At 49.1% G+C, this 27,917-nt stretch overlaps 1 protein-coding gene and 1 long non-coding RNA gene across 8 annotated transcripts in view; both read right to left on the bottom strand.

The window, feature by feature from the left end:
* The window catches only part of ABLIM3 (actin binding LIM protein family member 3), a 108,749-nt gene extending 93,187 nt beyond the window's left edge, over positions 1 to 15,562 (bottom strand). For 4 of the 7 annotated variants that reach the window (XM_040497206.1, XM_040497219.1, XM_040497227.1 and 1 more), the window contains exons 1-2: positions 15,397 to 15,562; positions 14,941 to 15,040 (exon numbers count right to left, since the gene is read on the bottom strand). In XM_040497206.1, the coding sequence (XP_040353140.1) occupies positions 14,941 to 14,953 (13 nt within the window). In that variant the 5' untranslated portion in view covers positions 14,954 to 15,040; positions 15,397 to 15,562. The remainder of the gene's footprint in view (positions 1 to 14,940; positions 15,041 to 15,396) is intronic. The other 3 variants (XM_040497236.1, XM_040497245.1, XM_040497255.1) reach the window with 1 other exon arrangement.
* Positions 203 to 4,735, bottom strand: LOC121044830 (uncharacterized). The gene is made up of 2 exons (XR_005797501.1): positions 3,349 to 4,735; positions 203 to 2,091 (listed from the first exon to the last, which is right to left on the bottom strand). It is a non-coding gene; the product is annotated as an uncharacterized LOC121044830 (long non-coding RNA).
* Positions 15,563 to 27,917: the final 12,355 nt, after the last annotated feature.

Here is a 27,917-nt window from a genome sequence, read left to right as displayed (position 1 = left end):
TGCGTTCAGTTTTTAGGAAACTCATGGGCTCCCAAAGTTGTACCATTTTACATTCCCACCCACAATGTGTGAGGAATTTTAGCCATTTTGGTGGGTTTAAATTGGTCGTTTTAAGTTGCATCTCCCTGATGAGTAATGATGTTGTACATGTTTTGTGTGCTGATTGACCATTCGTATATGTTATTTTGTGAAGTGTCTGTTAGAATTTCTTGCCTATTTTTTTTTTTTTTTTTTGCTGCTTTTAGGGTTCTAAGGAGTCATTGCCTACCTCAGGGGCATAAGCTATTCTCTTATATTTTCTTCTAGGACCTGTATAGTTTTAGCTTTCAGTTTATTTAGGTCTCTGATGCATTTCAAATTAATTTTTTGTGTATTGACTAGTGATGGACAGATTTGTCAACTATGAGGACTCCTGTATTTTTATTTCAGTTTTGACTTTGAATGGCGGCATAACTTGCCTAAAGTGCACACATCTTAAGTGTAAAACTCAAAAGGTTTCCACATACGTGTACATCCATGTAATAACATTCAGATCACTTGAGGACTTGTTTTGAATGCCCCAAGTATTTGTTAGCCTCTCTATATTAGTATTACGTTTAAGTAATAGTTACGGTAGCTTTTGGCCTTACTGAATTTTCTCCAGCACGTGGATTTGACAGAATATTATGCATTTGAGGCTTAGCGCACACATGGATTTATAAGCTCCAGCAGTAACTCTCCGGCTCCCTCCTGGTCTGTAGCATGAAGTTGGGGAGGAAATCTACCCTATGGACATCTGACTTATGGCTCCTCTCCTCAAGGAGCTTATACGCTAAGAAGAGTGCTAGGAAATGCGCATGAAGAAACCACGTTGATCTCCAGCAAATGACCTGTGACCATAAGAATGTTTTAAATCAAGGGCCAGGGACTTGAGAAGAAGGAATGAAATCACTTCAGGGGTGGATGAGAGGAGGCTGGACTGGAAGAGTCTTTTAGCTTACAGATGACTAGGATTTTGATAAATGGGAATAATTATAGGAGATAGTTGCCAAAGGGAAGAATGGTTAAAAAAGAAGTGCCTTAGTTAGGATCCTTTCTGTTGTAATTTACAGAAACCCCGCTGAAGTGTAGTTTAAGCAAAAAGTGAATTTGTTGGTCCTTCCAACTGGGAGGTCTGGGGGCTGGGGAGTGGTAGGTAGCCTCTGACTTCAGGTCTGGCTAGATTCGGGGGCCTTACTGTATGGTCAGAGCTATGACTTTCTTTATTTTTCAGACAGCTTCTTCCTCCCACATACTGGATAAGAATGGCCACTGGAATCCCTGGGCCCTCCCAGAATCTCCTCAGCTCAGCAACCTCAACGAAATGAATATTTCTCCCTCCCAATGGCTCCCTGCTCAACTTCCAGGAATACTCTGGTTGGCTTTTCTTGGGTCTCATGTCCACTGATGAGCAATCTTTGCGGCCAAGGTAGATGGGAAACTCTGATTGGCCAGTCTAGGTCACATGTTGTCAACTGGGGGAGCCGCAGAACACTACAGCTGACAGCCATTACACGCCCCAGCATGGAATTGGTGGGAAAGAATCAGAGGGAGGGATGGTAACTGAACAGACACCTGGCTACGGTATTTCCTTACAAGGGAATGGGGGCTTTGAGTAGGAAGTGTGAACGGGGAGCAAAGCAGGAGGAGACTCCGTTCTGGACAGGAAGCAGGGGTGTGGAGTACCACCCTGTGTGTCTTTTCCCAGTATCGTTCTCTATAGCCCAAGAGCCGACTACTGAACAGATCCCAGGGCAGCCTGGGCAGCCTGGCATTAAGCGGTCCCTTGGGGAGAGTGTGAATTATGGGGTGTGCTGAAGATGACGATGGCACAAAGACTGGAGACAACTTTGTATAGGCCTTTCTGTGTCAATCTTTCCAGTGCGTCTTGTGTATCATATTCGAAGTAAATTCCCCTTGTAGTTACAATGACGAGCTAAGGACTAGGCATTTCGGTGTCACTGTTGCAGTGTAATGTCAACGCTGGAAGAGATGGTGGAGATTATGTAGCATCAGGGTCAGCCAACTCTGGCTCGGGGGTTAAGTCGCTCTCCACTTTCATTCTGGTAAATACTTAAAAAAATTTTTTTAATGTTTATTTATTTTTGAGAGAGAGAGAGAGACGCAGAGTGCGAGCAGGGGAGAGGCAGAGAGAGAGGGAGACACAGAATCCGGAGGAGGCTCCGGGCTCTGAGCTGTCAGCACAGAGCGCGACGCGGGGCTCGAACTCACGGACCGTGAGATCTTGACCTGAGCCGAAGTCGGCTGCTTAACCAACTGAACCACCCGGGCGCCTCTAGTTTTGTAAATAAATTCTGATTGGACGGAAGCCTCACCCATTTGATTACGCATTGTCTGGGGGCTGCTTCATGCCACAGAGACTGTATGGCCTACAGAATCCAAAATATTTACTACCCAGCCCATTACAGAAAAAGGCGTCAACCCCTGGTCTAGTACAACATGCTCCCTACTCAATTAGTATTATCCTCTACAGCACTAATTTTATTTCTGACTCAAGCCTAGGATCAAAAGAGACCATTTGAGGAAAGTTTAGAATGTAGTCGGACGTATAATAAAGCATTCCTTAAATGTCAGCCAAACAGAGCCCTGGGTTATCAATCCATACCTTTGCTCCCCTTTCGTGATGGGATGACGAAGAGGCGAACTGCATCGTAACGACACTATGTGTCGATTAATTTGTGTGTTTATTGATTTGTTCGTTTATTTATGAGAGAGAATGAGTGGGAGGGGCAGAAGGGGGGGGCAGAGGATCTGAACAAGGCTCTATGCTGACAGCAGAGAGCCCGATGGGGGTCTCGAACCCATGAACCATGAGATCATGACCTGAGCCAAAGTCAGACACTTGGCCAACTGAGCCACCCAGGCGCCCCAATTACTTTGTGTATTTAAAAGAGGTTTCCCCCACACATTCAAATGGATTTCATCCCTTTACCACTATTAATCATTACCGGGCATTTTCGTGTGCCGGGCACTGTGTTAAGCATCACACCTCCATTCCCTCGCTAAGCATTACCCCAATATTCCCATCTTGAGACAAAACTGCAACTTTGGGGACAAAGCAAGGCACCGAAGCCTGCATGGCTAGCGAGTGGCCGAGCTGGAATGTGAACCCAGGTAGTCTGACTCCGCAGCTCAGGTGTTTATCAAATACACTATCTAGGTGGCTGGATTTGGTTAGTAACCTAGTTTTCAAAGTATCAGTTCCCAGTCCCAGAAATCAGAATCAGATAACAGGTCTACCTGTGGGCGTCAGAGCAGTAATGCACAGCGGGCTCTCTGTACCTCGCACCTCCCCTGCCATCCACTCACCCGGCACCACTGAGCTTAGCCTGCCTCTCACTGCCCGTGGGCTCTCCCGTCCATCAGGTATGTGTTGCCGAGGGGATAGTTCTAAATAATGCACAGCTCTGGTCAGGTCACTGCTTGGCTCAGAACCTCCCACAGCTCCTCATTGGCCATAGACTGTAACAAACACCCTCTAGACTGGCATTTAAAACTCGCAAAAATCTGATCCTCACCAACTGCCCAGGCTTATTTCCTCTCTGGCCACCTAGTCATACTCTACAGAGTACAGACCAACTGGACTTTCCTGACATTTCCTGGAACACTCTGCATCTATTTATTTCGTCCCCACCCCAGCCAAGGGCCCAGGACACAGACATTGTGCAACACGGACTGTGGAATTCATACTGGAGAAGGATTGCGGAAGCCCATCTGGAATGCCCCAACTTTCCCTTATACTCTACCCAACAAAAGTGTATTAACTTTCCAAGGTCTTCTCGACAAAGGATGTCCCAAGTCTTCCAAAGGAATCTGGCCTGTCTTCTCCTTCACTCTTTCCTTCTCTCTCAACACCCATGATGGCTTCTCTAGTATTTCAGTCACATACTTGTGTCCACCCTACGGTGACACTGGAAGGAGGCGATCCGAGGTCATGCTCTCTGTCCTGTGCATCTCCCACACCACAAGGCCTGGCATGCTGCTCTACCCAGAGCAGGGATTTGTGTCATTGCCCCAGTGAATGGGACAGCAGGGCTGGGCATCCAACAGGAGACTGACTGTAGGATCAGCGACCCCAACCCACACCTTCCCCCCGTGATGCTCGTTAGTGTAAAATGGGGAAAGATGGTGAAAAGGAGGAAGCAGGAAGGAGGAAAAGGAGATGAGGGTCAGATGGACATGGTTCTAGGCACCTGCCCTATAGCTCCTAGCTCACGTGAGGGTGGCCAGGTGTCTTCACGTTGAACCTCATTTCCCTTTCATGAAAAGGGGGAGAATTAAATATTCCTTGTTCAATTCATCCATTTGCATATTCGCTCAAGGTTTCATTACTTATGATTATTTTCTTATTAGAGTCGACACACAATGTCGTATCAGTTTCAGGTGTACAACATAGTGCTTCAACTTCTCTATAGATTATGCTGTGCTCACCCCAAGTGTAGCTAACGCTATCACAATATCACGGACTATATTCCCCCTGCTGTGCCTTTCATTCCTGTGACTTACTCATTCCGTAACTGGAAGCCTGTGTCTCCCACTCCCCTTCACTCATTTTGCCCCTACCCGCTTCCTGTTCCCTCTGTCAACCACCTGTATATTCTTTGTATTTATGGGACTGTTTCTGCTTTTTTAATGCTTGTTTTGGTTTTTTTTAGCTTCCACCCTATGAGTGAAATCATATAGTATTTGTCTTTCTCTGTCTTACTTATTTCACTTAGCATGATACCTTCTAGGTCCATCTATGCTGTTGCAAATGACAAGATCACATTCTTTTTTGAGGTTGAGTAATAGTCCATTGTGCATATATATATCTCACACCTTTTTTATCCACTCATCTAACAGGGGACACTTAGGCTGCTTCCATATCTTGGCCATTGTAAATAACGCTGCCATAAACACAGGGGGGCATGTATCTTTTCAAATTAGTGTTTTCATTTTCGTTGGGTAAATACCCAGAAGTGGAATTGCTGGATCAAATGGTAGTTCTATTTTTAATTTCTGAGAAACCTCCACCCTGTTTTCCATAGTGGCTGCACCAATCCACTTTCCCACCACTGGCGCACAAGGGTTCTTGTTCCTCCACATCCTCACCAACACTTGTTATTCCTTGTCTTTTTGATACAAGCCATTCTGACAGGTGTGAGGTGTTCTCTCATTGTGTGTTTTAAAAATTTTTTTTAAACGTCTATTTTTGAGAGAGAGAGCGTGCGTGCGCATTGGGGAGGGGCAGAGAGAGAGGGAGACACAGAACCCGAAGTAGGCTCCAGGCTCTGAGCTGTCGGCGCAGAACCCGATGCGGGGCTCGAACCCACAGACCCTGAGATCATGACCTGAGCTGAAGTCGGATGCCTAACCGACTGAGCCACCCAGGCGTCCTCTCATTGTGGTTTTGGTTTGCATTTCCCTAATGATTAGTGATGTTGAGCATTTTTTCATCATTGCTTATTACATGTGAGATTTGGGGCCAATGACTCGGTCCTTGGGCTCTAATTCCCTCCTCTGGAAAATGAGGGCACTATTACTACCTATTTCCTACAACTTTCAATCAAGTCGTAAAGTGAGTTTCTGTCTGTGAAGAGTTTAGTTAGCACAGTGCCTGGTCCACAGTAAATGCTCACGTTAGCTATCGTCACTCTGGGTCAAGCACTGTGATGAGTCTGGAGCACCCGGCAAGTGAACAAAACAGACAGGCCTGTCATCATGTGGTTTACAGTCCCAAGACAGTAAGAGACAGAAACAAAGTACCCATGCGAATGGATGAAACTGTTACCGACTGCGGTGAGTTCTGTGAAGGGTGGTGAGAGCCAACATAACACAGGGAGTGTTTCAGGTTTGCGATACAGAGAAGACCCACGTAGGATTGTTGCAAGGATTAAATAGCTCGTATACGTAAAACATTTGCACTCAGTCTCTAGTTGGAAAAGAATGTCTCTTGATTAGGAGGAGGAGAAAAACGTGGTGGGGGCCTAGGAGATCTCTGATGGGGGTTGGGCTTCTCTTTGTTCCTGAAATGCTGCCTCCCAGGTCTCTCCTCTCTACATGCGAAGGGCACAGGCTCTGTGTCTGTCCCTCGAAAGATGGATTTTTGTTCACTTGAGGTTCCTGCCCCATATAATCCTAGCATCACAGGCATTTCTGCTTCCAGAATAACTCATGCTGACCGTAAAAATATCTAATTTTACGGTTGCCTTAGATCGTCTTTGGACGGGCAGGGTCCGGATCCCTGGGCTGTTTCCCCAGATCTCAAAAAGCAGGAACAGACCTCAGGCTGCCTCTGCTCCAGCATGCTGAGAGCAGCTTGCTGAGGGAAGATTGGCAGCAGTGGGGTGTGCTTCAGGTGCTTAAAATAGATCAACTGTGTCATTAGACAGACTATTGCAAAGCAGTCGCTCCATTGCCCCTGCTGGTGCTGGTGAGGGCAAGAGATAACAGCTCATGGAGAAAGACCTGCGCTCTGCACAAAATTAAGCAGATGCGAGGAAGAAGGTTTGGAAAGGATACAGGCAGCGGAGAGTGGAATTCTGCCAAGAGAGGGTGTGGGGGCTGTTGCAGGAGCACACGGCCGTAACCACGGCACTGGGAGCGATGGGACAGCAAAGCATAGCCTGTCTGGACCCCTCGTCTGGCTGGTGATAAACTTAGTAAAGAGGCTAGGGACTTCTGGGTTGCAGGGCACATCCCCGTAGCACTGTGTGAAATCATCAAGGAGTCATTCATCCTCTCCGAGGGACACAAAGCAGATGTGTGGGGCTGACTCTGACACCTCCCCACTGCCCCTTCAATGCTCTCTCTCTACCCTTCCGGCCACCCTTTCCTGGGCACGCTCTGGTTGATCACTGTCTGCCGGAATGCCGTGCTTCAGACACAGCCTCATCGGGGTTCTGCAGAGCGATGCTACGATCTCCTCCTGTCCATGCAGCCTGGAATCGTGTCATCCGGCAGCCCACATTGCCCCACTGCCTCCTACTGAACTTGAGATCCCCTCCTCCCCTCCTCCAACCTTTTACTCCAGTGGCTGCCATACTTCGTGTCGTAAACAGAGGGAAGTGATGGTGGCTGAGGAATGGAAGAGGTCCAGCCAGGCTTGGGAGGTAGGAGTGACCAGACGTGGACACAGACTGAACACGGGAGTGTGAGGAGAGGGAAATGCGGAACCCGAAGGAGGCTCCGGGCTGTCAGAGCAGAGATGGATGCAGGGCTCGAACTTGTGTGCTGTGGGATCATCATTTGAGCCAAAGTAGGACATTCAACTGAGTCACCCAGGTGCCCCAACGAGGACTACTTTTTAATGACTCACTTAGGTGACTCTTCTAGCGATCAACTATTTTCTAGAGTTGAAGTAGTTTTTCTCTACTTTTTCTTTTAAAGAGAATAAATTTATTAAATTTTAGGCTGAGTTTGAAGTGCCTGGGAACGTCCAAGTGGGCAACTTAGCAGACGGTCCAAAAGATGAACCCAGAACTTAGTAGAGAGCTCTTTATCATCAAGAAAAAAGAGCAGGCTTTTCATTAATAAATGAATTCATCAAATATCTTTGGAGCACCTACGATGTGTTAGACATTGTGCTTTGCTTTCTATGAATTATTTGCTACCTTATTCCTTCTAGAAGAATGAAGAAAAATTTGCTCTCCACTGAAGAAATTATGTTGGCATTATCCACTTACTCACCTTTGTTTCTCAAGCAGGAGAACCTTGTAATGACAGAGGAGAAGTCTTGAGTAGCCATATGGGATGAATGCTACATGAGGTCAAGTTCAGCGATCACCTTCTGGCAATCACTCCTTAGCTGGGTGGGTATATAAACTGACCTTACTGACACAGAACTCATGCTGTTGACCAGATCTCCTCAAAAGGATCAGGCTGGTCCCATATGTCAGAAGAATCTCTGGAATAGTTCAGCCTTTCACGGTACCTTCCTTTGGTTTGGAAAAAGGATCCAGAGCTGGGATGGGTTATCCAGAATTGCCTTCCTTCGGTCTGTGCCCTACCCCCTACTATTAGGTTCCCCTGGAAACAAAAGTGACCTCTAGGAGATGGGGGCAGGACATGTTTGCCCAACTGTATCGGGCAGGATATGATATCACCCTTCTGGGAATGGGTCAGCTGAGGAAATCCTTATTTGTGCGACAGGAGTTTGCTCATTCCAAGGGGACTTTAACAGCATGGCGGTGTTAATCAGCTGCTAACTCTAGATCAAGCTTTCTCTGGGAAAAATTAGTGGATATGTTGCCGTCTTGGCATCTCTGTGTGAAGAGACACTTCTCTGTGTTTAATGTTGTATTGATCATCTACTAGACTGGGGTTTAAAAATTAAAATGTGCACAGGGGCAAGGGAGCCTAAAAGTACAAGGCTGTCCTTGTGCAGTTTGAGACGAAGCAGTGGCAACTGGGCTCTGCCCTAGAGACCCGTACCTGCCCCACTAAAAGCAGGCGATCCTACTGACTAGTGTCATGTAGGAAAATAGGGGCAGGGATGGAGACCTTCCCCTCTCTGGCTTTTTCAAGAGGAGCTAGGAATCCCAGATTTGATATCTCGATTTCCCAGTTTCCCAACGTTGGCAAAGAATTCAAGTTCATTGAAAACCTGAGGAAGGGCAAATAAAACATGTCCCATCACGCTGGCCACCAGATGGCCCATTTTTCAGATGGCCTGCATGACCCACGAAGGCAGGAGCCATGGCTGTTATATTTACTACTGTGTCCCCCCGCATCATGCCTGGTGCAGGGTTGGTGGTCAGTAAATATCTGTTGAGTGAACAAACGAGCAATCCAATTCTTATTCCCCATGTTGGACATTCCCAGGAACTAGGCAGATTGAAAACCAATATCGTGACTATAAATTCTGTTACACCACTGAGATGCTACACTTTTGCATAACGACCCAGAGAGAGGATGGAGTGGGGAGTGTGTTTTCTTCAGACAGGCTGAGTGTGGAATACTAGGCCTCCACAGTCCTCCCTTCTGGGGACCTCCTACCCTTCAAGTGCTCAGGGAGAGGCTCTATCCCTGCTGGTCAGAGGTCAGCATCTTCCACTAGCGCGGGGCGGGGGTGGGGTGGGGTAGGGGGTAGCTGATATTCAGGGGAAACCAACCCACAGAAAAGCCTTCTCCTGGAGGGGGTCATTTTTGTAACAAATACTGTGTTACCGATTGAATTCCTATGTTGTAGAGTCCTAACCCTCTCTTCCCAGAATGTGACCTGATCTGGAGATATGATCTTTACAAAGGGACCCAAGTTAAAATGAGGTCATTAGAATGGGCCCCCGTCCAATATGACTTGTGTCCTTATCAAAAGGGGAAATCTGGAGACACACAGAGGAAAGATGATGTGAAGGGACACAGGTAGAAGACGGCCATTCACCACCAAGGACAGAGGCTGGAACAGATTGTTTCCACGGCCCTCAGAGGGACTCAATCTTGCCGACGCCCTGATTTTGGATTTCTAGCCTCTAGAACTGTCAGACAATAAACTCCTGTTGTTTAAGCCACCCGGTCTGTGGTGCTTTGTTGTGGCAAGTCTAGCAAACGAATATCCACTGGTTTTATTCATTTTATAAACACTTGCAGTGTTTCAAGCAATTCACAACGATTAACTTACATGTTCTTTACAATAACGCTATGAGAGAGGCACGATTTTTAGGTCTCGTGTGGTCAGATGAGGAAGTGAGTGAGGTACAGAGAAGGTAAGCGACTTGCTCAAGAACACACAGCAAGTAGGGGGCAATTTCCAGTCTGTGCCCTTAGGGACTAAAGGGGAACAACTTAACTGGTGAAATATTCAAAAAGTCAGAGGTGCTCCCACACTTCTGGTTGTTTTCTGTTCTCTTACAATGGAATCTGGCTACCGTTGGAGCTCAGCCAGCTGTGGACCGTTCACCACAGCAGATGATATCTCAGCAAGTTAAAGCCTTTGCCAGATAGGAAAACTGGAGCTCAGAACTGATATCACTTCCTTTAGGCAACACACATACTCTTGAAATCACATTGCGATTTACAGAGGTGTGTTATACTCATTTCGGATGGTTTTTAAACGGTTCCTTACGTTATTCCCCCAGCGCCCCCGCCCAGCCTCAAGTAATCATTTGTTGACAACTGCTTCATTCACTTGGGAAGCATGGTTTAAAGAAAAAAAAAAAATCTCCAACTTTATGAAGTATAGAGCCATTTCTACTTTATCTAAATTTGGCGAATTTAAGATCTCTCTAGAGGGTGTCCCGCCAAGTTTGCGTTTGTAATGGAGACTGTTCCTAAAGAATTCTTGGAGCCCTTGACCTGGCAGAGCTTGCGTCTTTCGCTGGATGTCTTCAATTTTGAGCTCCCAGGCCTCTCCACACCCACTCTGCTGCCTTCTCTCCTCAGCACTGCGCCCTGTGAGGCTGAATATTATGGGCCCGTCAACCCCCTTCCTTGCCCTCTGGCCCCTGGTTGGATTGGGCCAACGGGGAGCATAGTAGGAGATGGAGGCAGGGAGGAGAGAGAGGTCAGGCAGTTACCAGCCTTCTAGAACTTGGCTGTCCTGGCTTCTTGTTCGCTTCTCTGCATGCTTCTCACACACTTGCAAAGGCTCCTTCTATTTCGCTCCCTTCAACCTGCCCATCTGTTCCCTGCCAGGACCCTAACTGATAGTTTCCTGCCCTTCGTTTTTACCCTATAATCCAACAGGTGCTAGGCCATGTAGATTTTATTTTCTAAAAGACCTTTTCCCTTGCAGCCCCCAAACTCCTGGCCCTCAGACCTTTTCTGAACCAGGGTAGTTGTCTCTCAGCTAGGATCCCAACCTCCTGTCTTGAATTTTCAACCCATGCCATATACAACACTGGGTTAACAATCTTTCCGAAGCCTTCCTTCAGGAAGCTATGGCTTTCCTATGAACAGAACCTAATGCTAGCTACAACAGCGGCACAGCATGCTCATTTCCAACCAGAGGGTTGGGTTCTTATGATACTGTCATTTTAGAACCTGGCTCTGCTCAATGGCCAATTCAACTTCAGATTCAACTCCATCCCCTGGGACCCGATGCCAGTGAGTCTCTCACGTGATTTCACTTAATCCTCACCACAACCCTGCACTTTGGTGTGATCGCTCACGTTCCATACGTGATAAAATTTAGGCTCAGAGACGTGAGCTCTCCAGTTCAAGATCACAGACACAGTGCACCACAGATCTTGCACCTGAACTCAGGGACCCATACCCCCAAAGCTCAGGTTCTTATAGCCCCAGGATGGTGTCTGCTTACCTCCTGGTACGTTTGTGGGGGTGATATAACCCCTCAATGGTCTCTTTAGCAAAACAGTCTACTCCAAAACAGCGACTCCAATCCATGATGCAGACCAAGGCAAGGGTCAGAGGACAGGAAAAGCCGATGAGGCGAAGGAGGGTGGTTCTCGGCCCGACCGTACATGGTGTGCATGACGCTCCCCAACCTGGAGGATGGGCCGGTGCTGAGTTTTATGCCGACGGCAAGCCATAGTTTTCAGGAGCTGTGGGGGTTCTGACCCACGTGAGGAGAACGGCATTTTGTGGCACCCAGAATCGACTCTGGAGCTCAGGGCCTCTGGCACCTGCGGTAAACTCAGTTTCCCCTGGCTTTGGACCAAGGGGCTTGGGAGCTCCTGGGGCCGACATGGGAATGGGCAACACTGACAGGGAATAACCAAAGATTTCCTGTTGCCTAACAACATGCAGATTAGATGGGGGTGCCTCCATGGCTCCGTGTGAAAGTGATGGGGCTGGGGTCAGCGCCTTCCTTGCTCTGTGGGTTCAGAAAAGTGGCCAGTGGTCATGTGGACGAGTGTGGGATGACGGACAAGGCTCTGACGGAACAGAGCGAAGGCGCACGGACAGCATGCATCAGCAGGAGGTTCCGTTGGCATTCCACCCACATCTGTACCACCACCTCACTCCATCACCTCCAAAATTACCCCTTTGTCTCAAATTCCTGCTCTGTGGGGTACTAACGCTCAGCTAGCTTTTGGAGGAAAGCGTTGTGATGAGACTAGAAGTGCCCTGAGAAGTCGCTGATGGAGCGCTCCCCTGGTGTTGCCATCTGAGCCACGGGTGTCTCACGAATACAAACAATTTCATGTGTGTTTACAAAGCATTGTCTCGTGATCGCGCTCAATCCACAAAACCACACTTCTGGCATCCTCGATTTATGACAACGGTGTGACATCTGAGAGGCTGAGTGACCCGCCTGCTAATGACACAGAGCCCACAGCGACAACGGCCACAATGACCACCGTGGTGACAAGGACAGCGCCGTCACTGACATGAGGCCAGCTACGGCCCCGGCACCACCCTCTGCATTTTACACGCCATGTTAATATTTATCTCCATTCCACGCAAGGTGGGTCCCATCATCCCCATTTTGCAGCGACAACCATTGAAGACCGCGCGGCTGAGGAGGACCAGAACCCCGGGACCAGCAGATTCCAGAGCCCGAGCTCTGTCAGCTCTTACATGCTCTCCCAAGACCTCCGCCCCACACTCCTCCTGCCCAGATAACAACTTCATAATAATCTCATGCTTTGCCCCACTTCAACCGTGACATCTGAACCACTGAGCAGGCATGATGCACCCTGTCAAAACGCAATGCATCCAAATACCTTTCATAATCCAACAACTAACTGCACGGCTTGAAGAGTTAGTGAACATCAGCCACGAGGCGTCACTGGTAAAACCGGAGTAAACACACCCATCTCACGGGCTGGGGGTGAGAGCTGGGGAGACCATGCAGGTGAGAGGCTTAGCACACCGACTGGTGGAGAGTGAGGACCCAGTACGTGGAAGTGAAAGAAAAACTGAGTAAGACTTTCTCTTAGGTTCAATTTCAGGCACGAGGATTACGTAAGAATTTCACATCCCAAAGGGGAGAGCATTTTTGCTTAGATCGGGCCACCTCAACGACCTTCCGCCAACGCCCCGTCCCTATAACCTGGTGACCCTGTCCACTCCTTCACTTCCGTGAGGTTTGACTTCTGTTCTCTCCATTTGCGGCCTTTCAGCCTTGCAAGGAGCCTCGGTGATGATGGACCCCAGCCCCCGAGCCCTGAGATGAGTGGCCACAGTGTTCCCCCAGGTAGCCCTTAGAGAAACACTTCTTCTTATGGGGAGGGACCTTAGGGATCCCCACGGCTCCCCACGTCACTGTACTCTGTTTATTTTCCACTACGCCTGGAAGATGAACGCACTCTCCCTACTTAGAGAGGCTGGAATAGCATTTTTGTTAGTTTTCGTCTTCTGCAGTATTCAACTCTATTGGTTGTTATTTCGTTGTTTTTTTTTTTTTTTTTTTTTAAAGTAAAACCTGTTTCCTTCTTTTAGGAACATTCGGTGTTGCTGCTGGGACAAGAGACAAGGGCAGGGCCAGCTGCTTGTGAACTTATTTCTCAGTTTCTTGAAAAATAGATGAGCCATCTTTCTCTTCTATCATTTAGTGAGAAAGGACTCCCATAAATCCGTTTCCCCCCCCAGAGATAGTGACAAGTGACAGGCCGTTCACATCTTGGCTGAAAGGACGCAGATGCAAACGTGTGGCCCACTCAGGTGAGCAGGTCTACAGAATTTTGCTCTTTTCCTGAGCCCGGGGTAAAGCCAAAAAGCACCAGTCCAGACTGTGAAAATCAAGAGGCAAAATTCTTTGGCTGGAAGAGGCAGAGGGAGTTCAGCCACACTCGCTTGCTTAGCAGAGCTATGTGATACACAAAGAAAGACAGCAGAGAGATGAGTCATGCAAATAGATAGTAAATAAATATATTTCATTTCCATCTCACTGGCTGTTGCTTTGTTTTCCTCCCCTCCACGCCACCAGCCCTGAAATGGAGGGAGGGTGGGGAAATCGTGCGTTTGGTCTGGACACAGCCTCCGAAGGTACTGAGTTTTCTAGCCTTGCTGTTCAGCTCTAGCGTCTTCAGAGGAAACTTACAGATTTGGATCCAACCCTTCTCGTTTTACTGAGCAATCTGGGATCCAGAGAGGAGACGGACAGGAAAGTCAGAGACCAGGGAACTGAAGGCTGCTAGGGGTCTTCTGATTCAACAATCCCACCTGCCACTGGAAGGACAAGCTAAGCTGATGAGGAGGCAGGAGGGAGAGGATTTGAAGCCCGACCTCCTCTCCAGGGTGGTGGTCATCTGGGTGCCCACGGTCAAAGGGACTACACTCAGAGAAACCGACTGGGCCTCCTTGCATTTCTGCCTGCGTGTCTCAGCAGCCGAGGCCCAGCCCAGCAGCAAAATGTCTGGTCCTGTCTCTGCAAAGCAGTCCTTGCCTCTAGCATGTTAGAGACCTCGGCCGAAGGGCTCGTCCCTTTCCTCTCTTCTCAGGATGGCCACACAGCTTGTAGGTGTGTGGAGCCATCAGCCCCCGGCCTGTGGGGCTGCAGGCTCAGAAGCAGGATATTTCACAATCTCTAGACCCAGAGGTGGCTTCCTGATGATTTGTTTATCAAACTGCTCGCTCCCAGCCCACTGCCTGCCCACATCCACCCAGCACCAGCCCCAGCGCCAGCCTCCCTGCTCCTCCCAGCTTCAGGACAAGCCAGGTCCTCCGTGGCTTTCCAGCTGTGTGCAGGGAGGTCTCCTCAGAAGCCCCACAGTCAGACAATGGCCACGTTCGTTAGTGCTTCCTAGGCCTTCCCAGGCATTGCTAGAAGGAGAGAGGCAGCCTTCCCCGCAGAGGCAAGTGTTGCTGCCAGTAAAACATTAGCAAAATGACCATGAAAAGCCAGATCCAGATCCCTCTTCCCGGGGGGAGCACAGGAAGGACCACGAAGGAGTCTGGGGGCCATGTGTCCACCACGATGGCAGGCTTCCTTCCTCCTTCCAGGCAGCCCCAGCGCAGGCTCCTGCACCTCCCGCCCCCACCCTGTTCCCATGGCAAAGGAGAGGAGGACCCACTTACTGCTCGTGTTCATGGTGATGCCTTTGCACTGGGTCTTTCATTCAATACGGAGGACCCGGTTGCTTTTTAAATCTTGCGATCTTCCGACCTCACTCATCACCTGGGGGGTGAAAAGGCAGTCCAGTGCCCGCTCTGTATCCTCAGGTGCTCTCTCTCCCTCTGCGGTCCGACCCTCGCGGACTGGGCTGCAGCCACTGGCCTTGAAGGCTAGTGGGCTAACGGGCGCAGGTGAGAGCAGGGAGGAGGAGGCGGCGGGAGGGCACGCGCGCCGCGTCCTGCGGCCCCTCGGACCCCAGTGCCGGGCTGAGCGGGGCTGCCAGCGCCGGCCCGCGCGCACCCCCGACTACTCCGTCCCCGCGGCTCCGGAGCCCAAAGGGGGTGTGGACCACGGGGAGGCAGGGCGGGGGCAGCGCGTCCCCGCCCGGCCTCGGGAGCAGCCACCGCCCCGGGACCCACCTCTCGGCCAGCGTCGGGAGCCAGAGGCCCCTGCCTGGGCCCCTGCGACCGGCTCATGAATCCTGGTCCTCGTCTGGAGTCTCGAATTCCAAGGCGAGCAAAGCGAAATAGGAGAGCTCGACATCCATGATGCGGGCTCGCGGGGTGGCAGAGCGGGGGGCGCGGCCGCTCGCTGCCGCCACCTGCTGGACGCGCCGGCGCGTGGCCAGGCCCCGCCCCGCCGGGCTTCTCGCTGGGTCTTGGGGTGTGATGGGGGGGGGGGGGCGGGGGATGCAGGGGACCCTTGTACCCTGGGGCCAGCCGAGGGGTGCTTGAGCGCTTCTTTCCCCTCCCTCAGTGCCGGGGTCTATGCGGAGACAGTGTTAGGGAAATAAAGCAGTCACTGGGAGGGGCTGTGAAGAAAGGATGGGTTTTGTAGGAAGACAGTTTTCACTTCCAACTCTGCTTCTTAAATTTTTCAAAAAATGTTTATCTAGTTTTAAGACACAGAGCGCGATCAGGGGAGGGGCAGAGAGAGAGGGAGACATAGAGTCCGAAGCAGGCTCCAGCCTTTGAGCTGGTCAGCACAGAGCCAGCCGTGGGGCTCGAACCCACGAACGGTGAGCTCATCATGACCTGAGCTGAAGTGGGTCGCTTAACCGACTGAACCACCCAGGCGTCTCCTAACTCCACTCCTAACCTGCTCCGTGGACTCTGGTCTTGAGCAGGTCACTGCTGTTTCTGCCTCATTTTCCTCACGTGTGTAAGGTGGCGGTTGGACTGAGTGGGTGGACATGACGGGTTCCACCAGCCTCCTCACATGTGTCCCTCCCTCCCCCTTTATGAGATTCATTTGGGACAATTGTTTATCATCTCCCTTCCCCACTAGAATCTTAACTCGTTGAGAGTATGGCCCTCGTCAGGTGGGTTCACCACAGGGCCCCCCATCCCCAGAACGTTGCCTGGTACATAGGAGGTCTCAGTAAACATTTGTTGACAGAATGCCCCAGGTCTTTTCTGGATCTACTATTGTACAGCCCTCAGAGCAGAAGGTCTGGGAATCGCCACCCTGAGGTCGTTCCCCATCTGTGGCAAAGGCAGGTATGTGGCCTCCCGGCTCAACCTCACTGGTTCCCCCAGTTTTTGTATGGCCAACTGACTCTTGCCCAAAGTATTATTATTATTATCTTTGTAATTAGTTCTTGCGGGTGTGGATTACAGAAACCTATATTCTGATTTTTTGGTCGTGAGTAATGCCGTGGGGTGGGGTTCCTCACAGTCCCCTGACTCCTTCTGTCACCTTCTGAACTTAATTCATGGTCACAGAAGCATGACTTTTGAGTACAGAAAAACAAGATTGGGAGACTCCCTGATCCCTGTCTATAGAAGGACTCTGGTTTGAGCATGTGTAGAATCAAAACGTGGGGAACACTCACACCCCAGGCTTATGGACGTGCAAACAGTCGGTCACTGAGGCTGAGCCACCTGCCCTTGGACACGCAGCATCTCACGGCGGAATTGGACCAGTTCCCCTCGCTCCTGGCTTGGTTCCGTGTGAGAGTGAATCAGTACACAGGAGTCCGGGATGTCAGGGCAACGGTAGGTGACCACCTGCTCAAAACTAGGGAAAGAGTATCTTGCAGATAAATACAACATTTCCTGCCTTATACAGGACTAAAAAAATTGATATGGCTCACGATCCCAAGACGCCACAGTCCTTAAGGAATCATCAGATAAATCAAAGGGTCAGCAGTTTTTGAAACACATTTTGGTAGCTTGTTAGGGTTTTTTTCCAACGGGCAGAGAATAACTTTAACTTCCTCACAGCAGGCGTCAAAGTTCTGTTTATGTCAGACCAACTGAGATGGTCGCAAAATGCAGATTCCCAGTTTCCTGGTTTTCTTGCTCTGCATTTGAAATGAGTATCCCAGGTGGTTCATAGACCACCTTTGCTACTGAAAAAGCCAGGGGCCTGGAACAGCTTTGAAAACATAGAAAGTGATCACTAAATACACGATTCCAAAAGATCTCTTTAAATTTGCATGTACTTTCTCTTTAAATTTTCAGATTAGAATTCCTTATTCAATTCCTAAGTTTCATGTAACTTGCTAGGTTCTAATGCTTGGAAAAGTTTTGTCCCCCCCGCCCCGGGAGCAGGGTCAGGTAAGTTAAATAGGTAAAATTAATAGGACTGTTCAATAAACATATTTAGTTATCACCCAAAGCCTCAATGTTCAGAAATTTTCAGATAACAGGATATCGTCAAATAAAACCATAGCATTCATTCATTAATTCATTCACTCAGTACGCATTTATTGAGTGTCTACTTTGTGCTAGGCCCCATGCTGGCTGCTGGGGATACAACAGGACAGACAAGGACCTGCTCTCCTGGAGCATACTCCTACTTGGAAGAGGGGTGGTAGACAATAATTAAGTTAGCAAAGCATGAATTAGGCAAACCCAATGGTGGCTTGGTTAAGAGTCTGGGAGCCATTTCCAGACTGGCTGATTTTCAGTCCTACCTCTGTCATTTAGTATCTATGTGACTTTGAGTGAGATACTCTATGAGCCTCAAATTCTTCATCTGTAGAATAGACATTAATATGGTATCCACCTCATGGATTATTGTGTGTATTAAAATACTCAGTGTGTGGGGCGCCTGGGTGGCGCAGTCGGTTAAGCGTCCGACTTCAGCCAGGTCACGATCTCGCGGTCCGTGAGTTCGAGCCCCGCGTCGGGCTCTGGGCTGATGGCTCAGAGCCTGGAACCTGTTTCCGGTTCTGTGTCTCCCTCTCTCTCTGCCCCTCGCCCGTTCATGCTCTGTCTCTCTCTGTCCCAAAAATAAATAAACGTTGGAAAAAAAAATTAAAAAAAAAATAAAATAAAATACTCAGTGTAATGCTTAGCAAATGAACACGACGTGTGCTGAGTTTTAGTATATCCCTCACTTATACCTGCCCTCAGAGACATTCTTGTCATTTTCTACTTATGCAAACCTGTTGGGCTTTTCCATAGAGTGATGGCCATAAAAATATGTCTCAGAATTTTCCAACTACAGGGAGCTTGACTGATTGGTTCTTCTTGTCTAGGGTTCTTTTTAATAATATGTGCTGATGAATCCAGCTCTTTGGAGAGAACTTTGGTCCACTCTACCAGCCCCAAATTGCTGTTGGGAAAACAATCTTATTTTTCCTGCATCATTATAAAGATAGGAAGAAAAGAGTTAAAAGAAGCTAAAAAAAAAAAAAAAAAAAAAAAAAAAACTAAACCCGTGAGGATGTCCACAACAATCGGAGGCAGCCAGGAAAGACGCAGAAGGAAGCTGGGGGTGGGATTCCCGGTGGAATTGGCTGTGAAAGTCATCAGGAAAGCAGAATCTTGGCTCTGTCCTTGCAAGAGAATGAAGCCGAAAACTGCAGAGCGGAGGGTCCCTTTGTTTGGAAGTTTGTTTTGAACTTTGAGACTCCAGAATGGAGATAAACACGTCTCACTCGGAAACAGGCAAATGCTCCTGGGTGTTGGAAAGCCAGGTGGGAAAACCACTGGGAGACAGATTGTCCACCTTCTTCGTGGGATGGAAGGACTTCCCCCATTATGCTTCTCTTCTGCTCCAAGAGCCCCTCTGTCTTTCGACTTCCGGTCCCCGACTGGGGTGGTTTCTGGCTTTCTTCCCCATATTCTGACCCTCTCAAGGCTCTCCCTGACGAACCCAGCCCTAGGCTCCCCAACTTTTCTTCCTAGTGGCCCTTCTTTCACTCTCATCCGGCTGCACCCCACATCTCTCTCCTGCCCGGGAGCCTGTGCCTCTCACCGCCCTGCTGTGTGCTCCTGTCCATTCACGAATACCCCTTCACTCACCCTTAGCTGGACACCACATCCTTCTGGCCTGGGAGATGTGGCAATGGTGGGAAGAGGTGCTTATGATCCAGTGATTTCTACTTGCCATTCTTAGACTGTTTGAGTATCCCACCAAGAGTGAGTACTTTAATTTTTATTTTTCGAAAATAATATGTAGTTGTTAGCGAGAAGAGGCAGATTATATGTGGTAGCAGGGGAGAATGTTCAGGGTATGTGGTTAAATAAGCAAATTGCAGAAAAATATACTCTGTACTTTTTTTCTAGGGTGATGTATATTGGTGGACCTATGTGTTATGTAATCTATAGAACATGTAGGATATACATATCATATAACATAGTTAAATCATTTTTCCATAAATGGGATCCCATATAGGTACCACATGTACCCATCTCTATATGACGTAGAAAAAGACATGGGAATACACACTCATAATTATCAGGCTCTTGGATCAAAGTAACTTTTTGGATTATGTAGTCTTTTTTATATTTAATTTTTTTTTAACGCTTTTATTTATTTTTGAGACAGAGAGGAACAGAGCATGAACGGGGGAGGGGCAGAGAGAGAGGGAGACACAGAATCGGAAGCAGGCTCCGGGCTCTGAGCCATCAGCCCAGAGCCCGACGCGGGGCTCGAACTCACGGACCGTGAGATGGTGACCAGAGCTGAAGTCGGACGCTTAACCGACTGAGCTACCCAGGCGCCCCCTGGATTATGTAGTCTTAACAAAATCACTTGGACAAGGGTAAGCTTCTGTGCAGGCACTTATTGGAAGAAGAACTAAGGTATTCTTTCGTTTTCTGGTTCATTCATTCGGTTGTTCCTTCACTTTACACCTTCTAATTGTCTATCCGCGCCAGGAACTGTGCCTGCCAGAAACATAGGGGAGGAGACAATACACACACAAACACGCAGACTTATAATTGCAGTCTGTAAAGTACGTGAAGAGGGGCTGGGAGTAGACATTAAAGACGGGTGTCTCTCTCAACAGGTGACATTCGAGCTGAGCTGAAGAAGCAGGAATAGCCATCCTGGTTTGGCGGAGGGTTGTGGGGAAGGAGCGGGTGCAGCACTAAAAACAGAACGTCACAGGTCCAGGCGGAGGCAGGACCGGATGCAGGTGGGGAGTCTAGAGGCTTCTTTGTGGAAGAGCTGAGCCCAATGCACATGGTCAAGACCACGTTCGGCATTAGTGAACCTGGGTTGGAAATGCCCTACGAGGCTGGGAGGTCAGAGATCCTGCTTACAGTCCTGATGCAGCGGGCTGTGAGGAGGCCTGGGGCCGTGGGGTAAAGTGGTCTGGACTGGAGTCCTGACTACTCTTCCTTGCTGTGTGACCTTGGGCAAGTGACTTAACCTCTTTAGGCTAGGTAGGTTCTTTGTGGTTGAAGCAGGGGTCATAACACTATCTACTTCACTGTTAGCGTCTGCAGCGATGACAGGCATCACGACTTAGCACTGTGTCAGGCATCATTAGATGCTCATACACTTTGCTGTTGTTTACCTCGGAAGAACCTGGCTGATTTGGAGGTGGCTCTCTGGGCCTGAGTTTTATAAGTGGAGGATTGGACCAGATGAGTCCTGAGGTACCTTTAACTCTAGTGTTCTTGGCTCTAAGTATCCGAGTGACCTATGGTTGGAGTTTGGCAGAAGATCTGACCATGTTCCAGGCTGGTGCAGAGACCTTTGATCCCCCAGGGGCACCGCTAATTTGTGCTAAGCCTTAGGCCCTGAGCAAAGAGTCGACTTCCCACCAGGAAATGGTGCTTTGCGTGGTGCTCCCGGACCTGAATCCCTGTGCGCGCCCCTTTCCTCCCTGGGGGGAGCTCCCAAACTGCAATGGAATTGGCAGGACACGGGCCTATTTTTCTGGCCAAAACAGTTTGGTGATGGAGCCATGCTTTTCCCCTGGTTCCTTACATTGTTTTGTGCAAAAATGTTTAAAAAATATCAAAGGTGTCCCCCAGGTCTTTGGGAAGCTTCGGGGGGGGGGTGGGAACAAAGGAATTGGCTTTGAGATCAGAGTATTGGGGGCTGCAGTGCTGGCTGCGGGGGAGCTCTGGCCAGACGGTTCCACCGCAGGGTTCTGCTGAGGCCTTCTACTCACATCCGACCACAGCCCGGGCCTCCTTCCTGACAGTGGCCCTGCCAGCAGAAGAGGCTGGGGTGGAGCCAGCTCCGGATGGGAGGGTGGGAATTTGGTAGATCTGGGAGCTGGACTGAGCCCTGCCATTCCCTTGGCCAGGCTTCACTGGGCTCAGTTTCCTTATTGGCGTCTCAATGGGATGTCAGTGAGCCTTATAACCCCTCTGTCCATTTGACAGTTAAGAGACAGTCTTACCCATTATTCACTGACCATTTCTCTTCTGCCTACAGTTCTGTTTGTAGCGCCCTCTCCGGCTGTGTCTCCCTTGAATGACGCCAGTCATTTCCTCAAGATGCCCTCAAGTCCTGTCTTCTGGAAGCCATCCTTTGAGCTCCTCTAGCACTGACTGCCCAGGCCAGTCATCAAGGGACCCCCTTCACCTCCTGCCCCCACTCCCTTTGGCTCCCCGCAGAGGGGGTCCCCAGCCTTGCTGTGAGGTTGTCCATCTGGGAACTTTGCACATGCTGTTCCCTACACCTGCTTTGCTCTTCCCTGCTTCTTTGCAAAGCTGGAAGCTCCTCTTCCTCTAGGTCTTTGCTTAATTGCTACCTCCCTAGAGAGGCCCTGCATGAGCAGCTAGCCAAAGTATCCCAGAGAGTATCTTTAATTAATGGGTGGAGTAAAATTCTCTCAGACAACACAGACTTACTCATCTCAGAGTCCAGTTGAATTAACTGCCCTGCCCTCCTACCCCAAACTTGGCTTGCTTCCCTCTTGATTCACTGGGCTCCTTAAGACCTAAGTCTATCTCTGAATATGGTCTTCCACTATATCCTGCAGAGTCTGCCAAGGGGGCACCTGTCCCTTAGGCATTCAGAATTATAAGCGGGTCTTCACGGCGGCACAGCTGGGAAGTAACAGAGAAATGGACTAGCAGTCAGAAGACCCGAGTTTTGGGTTTGCCCTCGCTTCCTCGCTATGTGACCTTGGGCAACCAATTCATTCTTGTTGTCTGAATCTGCTCAGCTGTAATGAATAACAGTTGCCATGAAACATTATCATAATACGTACTGTAATTATCCCTTCCCTGTGTATTTCTCAGGGTAGTTCCAGAGATGAAATGAGAAACTGTGTGCTTTGTGAACTCCGGTCTATGCAAAGTAGGCGGTGATTATTTTCCCCTCATCTCATTACAAATTAGCCACTCCGGCTCAGTTATTTACACAGAATTTGTGGGAAGTAACATCATATCCCCTGATATCCAGGAAGGCCCTGGTAAAGGGCAAACAGAAGTCCGCGGTATGTGTGCGCTAGTCACTTCCCCAGGAACACCATTAAAGCACAGTGCACTGTTGGGAGTGGCGCTGAAATCCACAGGCCTCCTGCCAGTGCCTCATAACCTCTGAAAGGGCAGCACACCTCTACTTGTGAGAAAGTCCCACTGTTCACTCCCTGGCATTGGGGGAGTTTTAGGTTGCCCCCGCTGGGAGAGTTTTTAGAGCCCATCGAAACTAAGTCCCTCCTTCTACAGAGTCCCAGTGGCGTCCAGGGAATAGGGCAGTGACGGTAAGGCAAGGTCTGTGGGGTCTAGATGCTCCCTAGGTGCTTAGACATTCCCAGAGCTGATTCTGCTTCCGTTCGGGGATTGCCTCTAAGAGTAGAGTCCTCCCCTCATCACAGAAGAATCCCCACATGGTGGACAGAGAGGAAATTTCACTGCAGCGTGATTGTCTTTGTGATACAAAGGGAACTGGAAACGGTTTCAATGCCAGTTCAGAGGGAGGCGAACAGCGACGTATCATACTAAGGAATATGACACGGCAAATGAGCAAAGCGAGGGGAGTGCTGACGTCAGAACTTGGAGAGCCACTCAAGACCTACTGTCTGGTGGGGACAAGGACAGGCTGCAGACCAGTATATACAATGTGCCACAAGTTATTCGAATGAACACATAGAAACCACACTATCTTTCATAGGAGTGCATTTTAGGACGTTTGAGATGGGCTGGAATAATAATTGTATTTAGGTCCAGGTGAGAGAGAGCTGGGGAACTGAGCCGATGGCCAGGATTGGCAGAGAGGAGTCTTTCTTTTTTAATTTTTTTAAAAAATTTTTTTGAGAGAGAGAGGGTGCAAGTGAGCGAGGGGCAGAGAGACAGGGAGAGAGAGAATCCCATGAGGGCAGAGAGGGAGAGAGAGGGAGAGGAGCGGGAATCGCCCAAAGTGGGGCTCGAGCTCATGAACCATGAGATCATGACCTGAGCCGAAGTCTGTTGCCTAACTGACTGAACCACCTGGGTGCCCCTGGAGGAGAGGAGTCTTAAGGGGACACTAGCCTTAGGGACCATTTTTCGTTTCATTTCATTTTTTTTTAAGTAAGGAAAATGTATTCATGAGTTCTTGTGGGATCAAAAATTAATAATAGTGGTTTTTAAAATTAGCCTTAGACTCTATTGAGCCCTTCCTCTGGGCTGGCAGGACTGATTCATGACTGACTAACTTTGTATGAGTCATGGCGCCTACTAGGGAGGGATGGGTCCACTTCCCATCTCCATGCTGTCTGGTCCGTCTGGTCTTGGGGGCTCCCTCGGCCTTTGGAGGCTGAGTGTGAGCTCGGCATGGCCGGGGTCCTCCCAGTGTGGCAGGGTCTTCTTGTAGCTGACCTGGTGGGTGACTCAACATGAGAGAAGGGTCTGCATAGCATAGTTGATGCAGAACTATAACAACTGTGAGCCTGGACACTCCAGTCCGAATCTCAGTCTTGCTTCCACCTCCTGGGGTCCTGGGGCAAGTGCTCCCAGCCCAGCTCCACTCCTACCACCTTCTCCTTGTTCATTCTATTCTGGCCCCACCGGCTTCCTTTCTGGTCACTCTGCCTCCCTTGCTTGCCTCGGGTGTTTGGGGTTGCTGTTCCTTTTAACTAGAACGCTGTTCCCTCTGACTGCCACATGACTAGCTACTTCTCAGGGGTCAGATCTCATCTCTAGCGAACGCCAGTCCCTCTCCCTTAACACAAGCTATGTTACTTCCCCCGGGAGCATGGAACATCACCAGAATTCTGTTGTAGAGCTGGGTCGTGCCCTTTTGCAGACCGGGTAGCCCTCTGGAAGGCAGGTGCATTAGGGACAAGCACCTGTCCGGTCCTTCTCTGTAGTTCGAGTACCAAGAATGGTGTCTGGCATATCGTAAGTGCTCAGTAAAGAGTACGTGAATGAATGCATGAGCTTCGCAAGCCCAGCGAGAATGGTGCCCTGGGAGAAGAAGGATGCCAAGCTTCCTTCCAGTCCCTTCCAGGCAAGAGTCAAATCCTTGAGTGAGGCAGGAGTGGATGGAGGAACAAGCCCCATGGCTCCCCTGCCTAAGTCGGCTGCTATGAGGCTGAAAGTGTGGGGCCCTTATTTAATGCCCAGAGGCTTCGGTTTGCTCATCTAGAAGACAAAGAGGTTGGACTGGATGCTCCTTTTCTGCTCCAAGCTTTTACTATGCTATAAAATATAAATGGTTTGGGTCCACATGCTCAAATCAAGATATATGCTTGAATACCCTTTCTTTAATATGCCCTTAATATCGGTTTGTGTGTCCCCTCCATCCCCCCCCCCCGCCCCCCCGCCACCATTTTCCTCTTTCTCATAAAAAATGGAATGCAGAACGTGCGGCAGCGTGGTCTCTGGTGAACTGTGATCCGGAGCCCTTGATGCAAAATTCATTATTGAATCAAAGACTACATTTTTCTCTCCTCATTTGTTTCTTTGCTCTCCAAACAATTTTGAGCTTTGATGTCTTTATTGGTGTCCTTTGGCCTTTGAGCAGAATGAAAATGTGGTGTATCTAGTCATTGGGCTGTATTCTGAATAGGACTAAGCTGGCACGCAGAAGAGTAGGGAATATTGGTTTCAGAACCCCTCTGTTCAGGCATATGGAGCGGGGAGTGGGGAGGGTCAGCTCCCGACTTTCCACACAGCAGAAAGGAGCTGGGTCAGCCTGGTCTCTGGGGCCAGGTTCTGATTTTGGTACTCAGGCTCTACTGCTGTTTGGACAGGGAACTGAGCAGGTGCCCTTGATTTGGAGGCTGGAGACCAAAAGCATGAAAAAGCCCCCTTTAACTGACAGCTTGCTGTGGGCCAGATGCTGCGCTAAGGGCTTGGCATGTTACCATCTTACTTAACTTTGATTCTTCCCAGTGCCCCATGAGATAGGAAGTGTTATTCCCTTTATTATTTCAAATGGAGAAACTGAGGCTTATGGAGAGTAAATCAAATGTCCAAGCTCGTGTAGGGGAGCTAAGATTTGCACCCAGGCTGTCTGACGCTAGCCTTTCCTACTTCCAAGACAGTACACGCATAGTGAAGGATGCTATGCAAATCCTGGAGTGCAAGTATGGCTTTGCCAGGACAAGGTGCAGCTAGTGATAGGAATCCCTAACATTCAAGTTTCTCATCCAGATTGAAAAAGTAGGAGTGACCATCAGAGTGCTAAAGAAAGATTGTTATAAGCATGTCAGGTATCATTCATTCCTTCAGTAAACCCACAAGCACTCCTCTGTGCAAGGAGGATGTATATACTTTGCTGTCCCAAAGAGAGACCCCCTATAGAGACATCCCTGTCCTCTTACAGGGGCTAACAGTCACTTGACATCTGAGGGGGTGAAAGCTGAGAGATTTTGTGTAACTGGTTCATTCCATCCAGCTTGTCCATGACTTGTCCATTCTGTCCAGCTTGTCCAGAGTTGGAAGGCAGGCCCACCACTGAATGCCTCAGGCACCAAGACAGCAAGACCTCTAAGGTCCAATATGAAAGGCTGTCCTCCATCTTTTTCTTTCCCCTGATCTGTGGCAATATTCAAATAATCATTCAATAGATTGCCGAAGATATGGATCAGGGTGCGTGGATTGAATAGGGCCGGGTTTCTTGACCCTGGTGCCACTGACATTTTGGGCGGGATCATTCTTGGTTGCGGGGCCTGTCCTGTGCACTGTAGGATGTCTAGCGGCGTCTCTGACCTTGGCCCACCAGAATGCAGTAGCCAGCTGTGACAACCAGAAAGGTCCCTGGTTATCGTCAAATGTTCCCAGGAGGCAAAATTGCCCCTGGTTGAGAACCACTGGAACTGAGTGACAACAAAACAAAATAAAACACTCACAAAAATTCTTTCTCTGCTGTAAGTCAATGGTGGTGTTGCATATGTGGGACTCACACATATCAGAGGATCAGACCCCCAAATCTCGTAATAGTGAAAATAGTCCTTGGAATGACTTGGAAGCCTGGAGCTATTATAGGATCATAGTTTCTACAGGTTAGGTTCAGGTTAACTGACAGGCTTTAAGGGCCGTATATAAACAAAATGTGTCTTTAAACACCAGAGTTACTCTCAGTGGGGAGATGTTCAGCGTGAAAGATAAGGAACCAAGGGGTTTGCAGCTCCATTTCCCCCATCTCAAGCTAACTGGAGGCCTCCGTCCAGGGAAAGCATTGGCCTTGGGTGACATGGGCTGTGGCCTTACTACTTAAAGTGTGGTCCATAGACCAGCAGCCACTGGTCACTTGGGAGCTTGCCAGGACATGCAAAAACTTGGGCCCTCCCTCAGCCCTACAGTATCAGAATCTACATTTTAGTAAGATTCCCAAAGGGCTCATTTGCATTTTAAGGTTTGGGAAAGTAGCAGTGTATGGTATTAAAACACTTTAAGAGTTGAGAAGAGCTCACCTATGTGTTTAAAACGTTTTGTCTCACTTTTGCTGACTGTGCTTGTAAGTGTGTGGGTGACGTTTGTCTGCTTGTTTGCTTCAGCGCTATAGGAATGTGGTTCTGTGTAGGTTGGAAGCATCTAGACTTTATCATTAGGCAGAATTGTTGAAGACGGATGTGAGGTTGGTGCTGTGGGTGTGTGTGTGTGTGTGTGTGTGTGTGTGTGTGTGTGTGTGTGTTTCTGGTTTATATTCTTTTATACGTTTTAAGTGATGAAGCTCCTGTTTGTGTATTCTCTGTCACACACGCCCGCACCCCCATATGTGAGAAAACTCATCTCTGCTTATTTCTAAGACTATTAGAAATAAGACCTCAGAGAAGTCAGCTGACATGTTCCTCACACAAAGGCCTTGCTGCTTCGTGGTGCAAGGATGTAAGGAGTCGCTGACTTCGGACGAGCTTTACAAACAGGGACCTGTTGTACAATCACAGGGTGGTGGTGGCGATCGCTGCACCTGCAAAGAATAAAAAAAGGTCACCGCGGCGGATTTTCTCTGTAGCTCAGATGCTGTGTCTGTACTGCCCCCTGCTGGTTAAGGCCCTTCGGGACACAACGCGCTTGGCCATGACTTTTCTCCTCCTCGTCCTCTTCTCCCTGTGCCTTCTTCCGCTTATTTACGGCTCCCGAACGGGGGTGGGGGGTGGGGGGTGGGGTGGGGGGGGGTGTTGAAACTCCTATTTGTCACTAGTTCCAGGCCTGCTGCTTGCACAGGCCTCTTTTGGCCCAGATGCAAGTCTCCCCAGGAAGGACATCTGACCTGGGCTCGTTGGGCGGAAGGATTCCTCCTTCCCTTGCCCTTTGCTGAGTCCGATGATTGCAAATCCTGAGTGTCCCTGGAAGATAGCTGGACTGAG

The sequence above is a fragment of the Herpailurus yagouaroundi genome, unplaced genomic scaffold (genome assembly GCF_014898765.1).
Source record: "Herpailurus yagouaroundi ecotype Mexico unplaced genomic scaffold, PumYag 29, whole genome shotgun sequence".
NCBI classification, from domain to species: Eukaryota; Metazoa; Chordata; class Mammalia; order Carnivora; family Felidae; genus Herpailurus; species Herpailurus yagouaroundi.
This window is presented reverse-complemented; position numbering and strand designations above follow the sequence as displayed.